The sequence below is a fragment of the Chanos chanos genome, chromosome 13 (genome assembly GCF_902362185.1).
Source record: "Chanos chanos chromosome 13, fChaCha1.1, whole genome shotgun sequence".
In the NCBI taxonomy this organism is placed as follows: Eukaryota; Metazoa; Chordata; class Actinopteri; order Gonorynchiformes; family Chanidae; genus Chanos; species Chanos chanos.
The window spans coordinates 11,581,817-11,593,000 of NC_044507.1; the positions used below are offsets into that span (position 1 = coordinate 11,581,817).

At 41.2% G+C, this 11,184-nt stretch overlaps 1 protein-coding gene across 1 annotated transcript; it reads right to left on the bottom strand.

Annotated features, from left to right (window-relative positions):
* Positions 1-594: 594 nt before the first annotated feature.
* On the bottom strand, positions 595-7,240 carry ankrd40 (ankyrin repeat domain 40). Its single transcript, XM_030790782.1, has 6 exons — positions 7,199-7,240; positions 6,805-6,945; positions 5,845-5,993; positions 5,119-5,715; positions 4,635-4,816; positions 595-3,358 (listed from the first exon to the last, which is right to left on the bottom strand). The coding sequence occupies exons 2-6, from the start codon at positions 6,936-6,938 to the stop codon at positions 3,209-3,211; spliced, it is 1,212 nt and encodes a 403-aa protein (XP_030646642.1). The 5' UTR covers positions 6,939-6,945; positions 7,199-7,240; the 3' UTR covers positions 595-3,208.
* Positions 7,241-11,184: the final 3,944 nt, after the last annotated feature.

Below are 11,184 nucleotides of genomic sequence, written 5' to 3' on the forward strand. Positions count from 1 at the left end.
TTGCTTTATGTATTCAATTATTTATGGCTTATCTAATTGGTAGCCCTGGGTGTGAAAGGAAATTGCAAAGAGGGGGATTTCACTGTATTTTTCTTCTACTGTAAGTTCTGTTAATGTCCCTAGGTTATGACTACTTGCTTTAAAGTCTTTATTTACACAACGGAAAAGCAGGAAGGAGAGAGAGGGAGCTTCTTTAGAGTAATAAACCACAGCTAAGGCAAAATTAAACGCCAAAATTGACGGAATTGCTCCCTCTAGTGGCTCTCCTGTCACCGTCCTCTGGTCCCCTTTGTCACCTAGTCCTATAATCCAGCATTTCTTAAAGGCTAGTTCTGCTAGTTTTAAAATAAAATAAATGATCACTCCTGGGATCACTGAGGTTTAAGATAACAAAAATAAGTGTTTTAATAGCTGGAAACAATGGGAGTGTATAAGGTTAAGATTTGACCTGGCCAAATCTCTTAGCTGAGGCCCTAACACCATTTGTTATAATATATAACATATTTTGATAGAAAACCAAAACTATCTGGGGTTAAGAGCTATTTAATTTCAGTGTGTTATCAATTTTTGGCATGGGAATGTTTGTTTCTCTAAGATACAATACCAACTCTCTTTGAATAAAGGGTTGAAACCGTCAAGAGAGCCCAAAGGAAAAAGTATATTACCAAGAAGTAGTTCCTTGGGAAAAAATGCAAATTCAGAAACACAGATACAGAACAACCTGTTTTGTCGTCATAGCTCAGCAGCAGAAAGCCTGATTATCAGATTGATAATTATTTGATTAACGTGATAAATGTTCACACTGGACTAAGATGAAATGCTTCTGTCAGGTAGGTCTAGAGAACTGGAGCTAGGACACACTTTTAATTAACACTCCTAAAAAAGGAAACTTTCATTAAACATCTAGCAGCCATGTCAGCAGAGAAAATGTCGGGTAACTCCTTTTTCATGCTTTAACAAAGAGCAAATACAGGGATTTAAGGGTAGACACGCGATAAACAGGGCCTAATGATTAATTAAGTACACAGGAAATATAAAAATATCAGACTCTGGATGCATAGGTTAAGTCAAACTGTATTCATCTTCTAGAACTTGACCAGTTAGTACAATATTAAGAGGTTTTTTTTTTTTTTTTCCAACAAAACCAGCAAGGTTCTCAGTGAGAAACAGGTTCACTTTCTGAAGCTGTTTCGGTAGCGTTGCAGTGTTCACGTCCGTCAGCTTATTCGACCAAGCATCGAGGAAAAGGAGTGGCGTCGCAAATCCGATAAGACATCCGTCCGCATGATCGCCGTCGTTAAAAAAAAACCCAACAACGGTCGATTCCTCCCTTTTTTTTGACTTCAAGCAACTGGAGTCAAGTGCCTGGTTTCATTTTAGCCATTAGTGTATGTTCTTTCTCTCTCTCTCTCTCTCTCTCTGCTTCGCACACATCCACACAAACTAAGGAAAAATAGCTAATTTCAAAAAATAAGATCTTCTTCATACACAGCAATACCGTATTACAAGGCTATTGTGAAAGAGTGGTAACAAAGCTCAGAAATAAACCAACAAACTTTGCGCTCAGCCCCCATCACTAAAAACAATTTATCACATTAAAGGCTATAGAAAATGTGTCATTCTTTATTGTTACCATATTCAACGTATAGTAGTAACTCCCGCACCCGAATGACTTGGGGGGGGGGGGGGGGGGGCGTATCGTTTCCACAGCATTCCGATGTATGCAATTTAACATGCGACCAGCTATGACGTATTAACTATGCGTGTACTCTCTGTAGGAGCAAGATATCCTCTGTCACAGAAGGAAAAATTTTGATGCCAACTCACAACTTTCTACAGGTGTTAATATGTCAATAACAGAGGAGACACCTTGGCATTAAAAAAAAAAAAAGAAAAGAAAAACTCTCCACGAGTCAAACTGGAGAACCACAACTGCTGCAAATGTACAAAAGCAGCCCCTCCTCATTCTTAGTACTCCTCCAGGTCCTAAATGGGTAAGAGAAGTCAGTTAAGGGGGTAAGGGAGTTAAGTGTTTCTGGAAGCGCTACAATTTATCCTTTTCTTTTAATCACACCGTCGTTTTCAATGCAACTATCTCTGCTACATATTTTAGTTCTCTTCACGAGGAATAAGAGATGGTTAGGCCTTGATTCATGACGGGGAAAAAAAAGACTGATAGTCGATTACAGAGAACTTGGACAAACTGCGCTTGTATTTGGCTTAAATAGTACTCCTCCATGGAAATATTCAAAAACTAAAAATGAACAGTTCATCTAACTCCCGTGGAGCTGTAAGCATGACAAGGTAATGAGAAACCAATTCACTTTTAAAGATAAATTTCTGATAAAAGGACAACAAAAAACAGACAAAAAAACCCCCCAATATCGACCATTCCACTTCTGACTTTCTCCGCATGTTCAGGAGAACTGTGCTTTATGCCATCCTACAGTGAACCAAGACATGCCGCATAGCGCTTCCCTAAAACAATTTTCCTAAACAAATTTCTGGCCAAAACCAAACATGCATCTCTGCTCCCCCCTTGATGTTTTTTTTCTGCGAGAACCAATCCACTGTGTGCTTCAAAAAACAAAACAAAACAAAACAAAACAAACAAACAAAAACAGTAGGTAGGACAAGCGTCTGAAGAAAGATAACAACGTGCATGTCATTTGGGCTGGTTGCTCGGAATCTGACGAGTTAAGTCGCACAGTCGCAAGTACACTCAGGACCACACGGTGGTCCGATAAGAGCTCACAGAATTTTCAAATTTGGATCTGAACATTTGACACAAGGCGAATTTGACGGCACAGGGTAACAGGAAGTTCTCTGGTCTTCCCAGTAAACATATCTCTGTCTGCTACGAGCCACTCGAGACAGCAGAGAAAAAAAACAAACAAAAAAAAACGAGTTAATAATGACACTAAATCAACCTCAGTGACATCACAGCGGGACAAGAGACACCCACATTTAACGTGTGGGGGGGGGGGGGGATGGTAGAGGGGACCATGCAAGCAAACAAAGGTGCTACTAGTCTACACAGACCTATGGAGGGACAATGAAGAGAAAAAGATGTCAGGTGATGTCAGTTGTTTTTTGGGAAATCGAGCTTTAGTTACGAGTTTCTGAGGCGGAGATGCCCGAGAAGAGGGGGATACGTCGAAACGGTCTGTTTCCTAAGAGTAAGCGAGCGGGAATCCGCGGGGCGTGGCTAATACGTGAGTCTAGAGGCCTTCAGGTTGTAGCAGGGTCTGTCTGCCAGACCTCCCTGACTCCCAGAGGAGAGGAAAGACAAGCCTTCCGCCTTCTCCAAAACCACCTCCAGCTCCTGGAAATCCTGCAGCCGTGCCACATCCTTGTCCTGGGAGGAAAGGGAGAAAGCATTACATCAGCCAGACCCATAACAATAGAAGGACAAGATGTTATAAATGCAGTCATTGCACTGGGAGTGAGATGACTGGGGCTGAAATTTGCATGTTCCATACTGATGTACCATAGCATCATTAGTAGTATTATTGGAACAACGCGACATAGAAGGTTGTAACTCTCACATAGTCAGTGACACAAAAAAGCAAAAAAAGAAAAAATCAGACAGTGTCTTTTGTGAATGGGTGTCGCTGTATGAATATAACAATAGACCCTGGACATAATAATAATGCGAGGAAGTGCGCTGAGGTCCAACGTTAAGCTCCAAAGCCTCCAGTGATTTTCATCAAATGGAACATCCTAATGTTACTCAGTACGAGATCCTGAGGTGCCTTCCGTATGACATTACTGTTTTCTCTCTCTCTCTCTCTCTTTTATTCTTCTCTTCTCCACTCTGTCCTGCCCTTGCCCTAGACTGGTGTTTTTTAAACGCTGCGGTCCAGTTCGGTCCTAATGAGGAGCGAGTGCAGTGAAACGGAACTACTGACTCTACCTCGGGCTTCTTGCCTCCCAGTTACACACACGCCGCAGCCAATGCACCTCACACACTCCCAGTCCATACAGAGATATGTAACAGCCACTTCTACTGCTAACAAAGCCTACAAATCACATGACGTGTTTAGAACACAGAACAAAATGTGAGTGAGAGAGAATATGAGGATCTCTAGGATATAAAACAAATTATCGTGTAACAACAGAAAAATGATCTAAATGTCTACTTATTATGTGTTTACGTTTTTGGACGTCTTAAAATATGTTTCAAACTACGATGTGGGCTCCTCTAGGTGGTTTTTATAAATATGGGAAAGATTAGATTCTTTCAGTTTATTGAAGAGAGGGACAGGTGTCCCACACTGCAAGGAGGATAATGATGTCTGTGTGTCTGGAACAAAACAGCCATTCTGAAGAGAGGCCAGAGTAGAAAAATCCTACGCCACATGACAAAATATGAACAAACAAACAACATTTTTGGTCTTTTTCTTCAATCAGACAACACCGTAGGGCTTAGAAACATATTTTAAAAAATTATAATGAGGATCCCAGAATATAAAGTCAAACATTTTTGTTAATGATTTTCTGATCATTTTGGATATCCTTAATATAACAGATAGTGCTAAACCACACAGAGCAGCAGGTGTGCATTTTGCTCTGAAAGGTGTCTAAGGGTGTGTTTGTGTGAGCTGTGACACCATGCATAGGACGGCCCTGACCTTTCTCAGCATGGTGTTAGGCAGTTTACGGATCTTCTCCACGTGTTCGGCACTAATGTCCAGCTCTCTGCAGCACACTCTGAGCAGGGCCCGGTACGTCAGCTCCTGACGGTCCAGTTCCACCTCTATGAAGTCATTCTCTCTGGCGTTGGGGTTCTGAATCCGGACCTTCAAAACCAGCTCTGAGACACAGAGGAATATTGGGGTTACATACCATGGGACTAATATGTTTAGTCCAGCATTCTTACCACCTCAGTCACAAACTGGAAGATCAGGACAACAATAAACAAATAATATCAATACTGTCACAACTTCACTAACTACAAACTGGCAAAATCACGTGCAAAAACCATTATCTACCCATATAATATCGAGGTGGCACAATAATGCAGAAAAAAAAACCAGTTAATGTATAAAAAGAACTAAGCTTACAGTATTCTACTGCTCCTCATGCTATTAGAGTGACACTAGATTGGTTCCTCACCTTGGACATTGACTGGGAAAGTACTGGTGAAGAAAAACGGCTGGAAAGCTGGCATCGTCCCACTCTGACTCGGCTGAGGGCAGTTCAGCTGCTGGGGGATTGACTGTTGCCTGGTAACGGTTGGGTTGGTGACGGTGGAACCGTGGCTACTGCCGCCCCCACCAGGCGAGGGCAACGCGGGGCAAACAGGTCCGTTCTGTTGCCGGGCGTGGCCGCTGTGATTGCCATGGTGAGAGTCTGCGGACAGCTCCATGGGCAGGGTCCCATTAATGGCGGGGGTTGGCAAGGAACCGTTTTGTTCTAACACGGGAACGTAAGGCCTGTCTCTCTGAATGGGATTCTCACTGAACAGGTTCTGGTTCTGGTTCGACGTCTGTGGCTGCTGCTGCTGCTGTGGCTCGTGAGTAGGCGATAAAGTTGCTGGTTCAGAGTCCAGATCCTCACTGGGAGCACTGGAGCCATTCTGGGAGGCATGTTGTTGTGCTATAATCAGATTATCTTTGTCCATGTTGCTGTAGAGGAAAGGAGGGTTGGACAGATAGTTTGGGATGATTGGCAGCTCTGGTTCCTTTACTTCTGGTTCCTCTTCGACCTCCACTGCAAGTTTGCATAATGGTTAGATATATGACCGTGTTATATCAGAACATTGATAAAATGTGAGGAAACAATCACCTGGAAATGTGTGAGAATTTTTTTAAAAGCTTCATAAAAGACAATCAGACATACCTCCAAGAAGTCTTTTGATCTCTGGTTTGGAGGTTAACTGAACAGCCAGCTCTTCCTTTGCAGTAAGAATTTCTTTGTCTGCGCCATGGTCCAGAAGATATGCTACTATCTGTTTGTGGTTTCTTTTGCATGCCCAATGCAAGCATGTCCTAGATTTGAAAGCAAAAAAAGGGACATCAAAGTCTCTTAGGGACTCACAGCGTAAGGTCTAGGAACATCTGGTATCAGCTTCCAAAAACCAGTCCCTGTGGTCTGTAAGGTACACTATACTAAATGGTCTTGTTGACATTCACATCCACACTGCCAGCAGAGCAGGCACGGTCACGTAAGCTGGTTATTTGCGTTAAAGTCCATATTAATCTGCTTAGTTTGCTGAACTTAAACGTGTTAAGACAGCTGGCTTGTACATCAGGCCTCCTGACTAAGAATCAAATCCCATCGAAGGAGTTAATACAAAAAAAATAAAAAGTGGAGCACTGCCGGAAAGCCAAACACAAGTCAGTTGCAAAGGTCGCTACTAGTAGCAAGGCCTGATAAAAACAGGTTTTAGACCAAACGGGAAGAGTGGACTTCTCGATTGGAACACCGACCGGTCTGCCCAGAGGGTTAGTCAAACTGTAGAACAATGACACGATCTGTCACTCTAGTTTTAACAGACTGTGTGAAACAATGCTCGGAGCAATGAGAATTATGCAACAGCCACCGTGTACTTGCGATGCCCATGCCAGCGGGACAGTTGTCAAGTTGAGTAATCGGATGATTCCCAATTATCTATTGCTAAATTAACTAAGCAACCTATGAACCATAACCTATAGCCTACTGCAAAACAAGACTAGATTTGTATCAAACGTGCCACGCGGCTAAATGAAGAAAAATATGCTGACAGTAAAAAAAAAAACAACCTTATTATTAATAATAGTGACTCTAAAAAGGTGTCGCAGGTCGAATACAGATACTTACCATCCATTGATCTCATTTTGGGAGTTGATATTTACTCCGCTGTCGACTAAAGTCTTGACTTCGTCGATATCTCCGATGGCACTGGCCTCTCTTAATCGCTCCTGCAGTTCTTTGTCCAGCGATGTGGTTGACATTCTTACACTAAATCGTTTGGCGTGTCATAAGAAATAGCATCAATATTCCGTACTTTCAGTCCAACGCGACAATCAAAATAACGCTTCTCCTAGTGTTATGAACATCAGACGACGGTGAGGAATTGTCATCAAATTGTTGCGTGTTTGCGGATTGAAGATTACGACAAAGGTTATTTTATATTACGACAAAGCTTCAAGTTTTTTAACATCCAAAGAAACGAACAATAACGACGGCCCAGATTCAAATATATTTAACTTACATGTAATGCACTTTAGCCGGTTAGCGAAGTCTGATATTGGCATGTACTACTCCTCCCATCTTGGGGGGCAGTTTTGAATGCGACAACAGAGACTGCTGTTTTTCAGTTCCTACACTGACAGTTCTGTTTCATCAGTTAATAATCGTGTCTGTCCATAACATATTACATTACTAAAATTAATGAGTTGAAGTCGCACGACAACATTACCAAATGCCCTCGTATATATGTGCGTGGGCAGCTTATTAATTTATTTCTGACACCTTTGTGCGTAAAAACAACAGATGACAAATTTCTGTATCACGTTGTGGACTGTAAGTACCACATCTGCGCTCTGGAAGGCGCTGTGACACAATTTATGACCATGAGGCAAACTTCTGACACAAACTGAATAACACTTTTGTACATTGTTGAATATTTTTATCCATTCTTACCGCAGCAACGGGGGATGATACAACAGGCTAAAGCTAAATATTTGCCGTGAAAAATATAGTTGCTGCACCCCTTTGAATAATAATTGTATTATTAATAATAACAATGTGATCATACGTGTTTAAACTGTTTATTTACTGTACACTGATAACATTGAACTTTGACGTTATGGCTAGCTGCGAGCTCTACGTTTGAGTCCAAGGGTTTGGACGAATCTTGAAGTCTGAATGAAAGAATTTTACCTTATGGGTCTGTCTTATTCACAAACAGTGAAGTATATTTCTCAAGTAATGAAACGCCCAGGGGACGCTTGTCCTGAAGTGGGTGAAAACATAAAATGTTTTTACGGTGTTGGAGTCGGCATCTGCAAGATTACATTACATACTGTAAAGCCACCTGCTGTGGAGGGACTATTTCTAATCGCTTACACTGTCCACTGAGATTTATTATAAGTTACTTTGGTAACTGCCAGTCCTATCTATTGCTCTCAAAAATACTTAAAACCACAGAAGAAACTCATAAATTTTCTTTTATGTTTCCATCAGCAAAGAGCTGAAAGAGAGCAGGATAAATATCCCAGGTATAAAGAATGCTTTAAATTGTTTGAGCTTTTTAAATAACGGAGCCTTTAGTCTGCTGAGGGGGAAAACAAAGAACGGTTGCAGAAATATTACTCATAGTAATCAAAACTGTCATGACCTGGGATGTGTCATAGTGTTTTCTTTTAAATTAATTTAATAAATCAAATGTTTATTCCTACTCCCTTGTCCTAAGATGGACAGACGGTCTCCTAAAAGGAAAACCTGTAATATGAGATCCTGCAATATGAAATCTCTACAAGACGAACTACACTACTTTCAAACACAGGATATGAACTATCAAAGAAAATTGATTAAACATTCAACATATAGGTTCCCACTACCTAAAACTCACAGCATCCGGGTGTGTCACTGCATCAAATGCAACATTATAAATTCTGAGCCTAATCCTGCACTGGGTTTTTGCCCAGTTACAATCCCAACTCTCAGCCCCCCCCCCCCCCCCCCCCCCCCAGCGGACTTCCTCCTCGCTGGGCATCCTGGAGGAAGGCCACTGCCTGTCAGTAACAGTCTACACCCCCACAGACCAGACAGCAAATATCCGAGGTGGAGAAGTGGGCGTTCAGCAGTGGAAACAGATGACTATTTCTGTGGTATGAATGCATGTTTGAGGATTCAAGTTCCGACTTGGTCAAAGAGATCATATCCATTTAAGGGGAAACAGACTATGTCACTGCCATTTTTCAAGGAGAGATATTACCCTCATACTGCATCAGAAAACAGAGATGGATAGATAGAGTTACAGGCTTTTTCTGGCAGTCAGGTGAGTTCTGGTTCTAAAACAAACAAACAAACAAAACAAACAAAATGGATAGGAGACTGATGATTTTGTATATTTTCGGTGGAATGTGGTTGTTTTAATCCAGGGGAAGTAGCTGATTTCAGAGTCCTCTGGACTTTTCCCATTTATCACTGGCTGGGCTGTCATAAAACTGCTGAACTGACCTTTTTAAGTTACACCAATATAACTTGACCCTCAGCAAGATCAAATACAGTATGCAAAGCAGAGTCCTGTTTACAAGGTCATTACTCTGAGGTTGTGGTACTTGTATTAGCAGAGAAGAAGTCACTCCACAGTGATTTGAACTTGCTCAGCTTCCTGGATGGTATTTTAGACAACCCCTGACAGACACTTTTCCACACACACACGCACACACACACACACACACACACACACACACACACAAGTTCTTTTGTTTTTACAGTATTGTTCACTTTAACTTACGTCAATACCAAAAAGAATAAAGCCTGAAAGAGCAGTGTCAGATTCTAATTTAAGCATTGAGTATCTTTCATTATTACAGTAGCATGAGTAATTCAGTGTCTTATCAATGATTCATCCAGGAGGACAGGTCACTGTTTATGATGTAATATGAGACAAATGTCAGTGGTCACCGAGAGGTTTAATCACCAAATGATACATCTTATGGGTAAAGGTCCCTAACATCTCAAATTTTGTGTCTTTATGAGAGAGAGAGCGTGAAAGAGAGAGAGAGAGAGAGCACTCCACAAATCCCTGCCTTTGAAACGGAATAAACAGGCAGAATTTGACATTTTCTAAATCTGTGAAAATCCACCAAAGACTGCTTCAACCACCAACACAGCCGATTTAGCTGCTTTTTCTGCACAAACCTGATAGTTATTTCTGACCACTGCTGCCATGTGGGTTGGACAGAGCAACACAACACAGCTTTAAATCAGCTTTAAATCAGAAAGCTCTTCTTTGAATCAGAAAATGTTATCAGTATTTAAAGAGCATCAGAGGGTGTTAACTTATGAAACTGAAAACTGAGTGAAGACAAAAAAAAAAAACTTTTACTGTGGCCACACAATATGTGAGTAAAAAAAAAAAGTTAAACTCAGCATCTGAGCACACACTATTTCACTTAACTTTTATGCAGGCGATTTAGGTCAAGGGTGTGTTTAATTCCTATTTTAAAGGGAGTCCTCACAGCATGTGTTTGTGTTTGTGTTTGTGTGTGTGTGTGTGTGTGTGTGTGTGTGTGCACGCTGAAGAGGAATGTCAGAGGAGACGGACACGTGGAGCACTGAATGCTGCTCCGCTGGAAACCACGCAGCTTCTATAAATTGCCATTCCTGCGGCAGCGCGATCTTGCTTTTTCCTTTTGCGTGACACACCCATGGCTCCTTCATGGCCTCAAACCCAGCAGACACTGACAGCTGGGCTCCCCCTTTTCCTCAGAGCGTGTCAACACTTTACTTGTGCTTAAATTAAAAAAAAAAAGAAAAAGAAAGAAAAAGAAAAAAAAAAAAAAGACAATAATAATAAAAGAAGAGAGTGGTGTACATAGCAACAAACAAAGTCACATTCCCTCATGGAATGTCTGAGTTGTTACTACACTCTTTAGACAGGGAACGCTGAAGTCTGATGGAGGTGACATGACTGAGTTTTTAAACGTACCCTGGCGTGTTGTGTGTACGTTCAAACACACAGCAGAAGTGGTTCTTACCGTACCTTACCCGCGCCATTTGTTTTAGAGATGGAGACCATCATTCCATACCAATATAATAAAACATTATACAATTCTCTTTAAAAATCAAAATAGTATTTATTTAACATGTTTGATAATAACAACATTTAAGAATATAAATATTGCAAAAACACAATACTCTTTTATAATGTCATCAATAATATTGATGATATAACACTGTTTTGTTGACACTGACAGAGAGTAGTATGCCGTTTCACATGGGTTAAGTCAACTTACAGACGCTCATCCGGAAACACACAGGGCTGTTTTCTCTTTTTCTGTTTTGGACTCAGTGGCTTCCATCAGTTTATGTGCTACCTATGGCCAGTGCAAGTGCACTGCATGAGAAGACAGTGTTTGTATATAACTTGTGAGTTTTACTACACTATGGTCTTACAAAATGAATCTATAACCCAGAATGCAAAACAGCCTGTGGTTACATAGTGTTTGCTGTGTGTAAATTGTG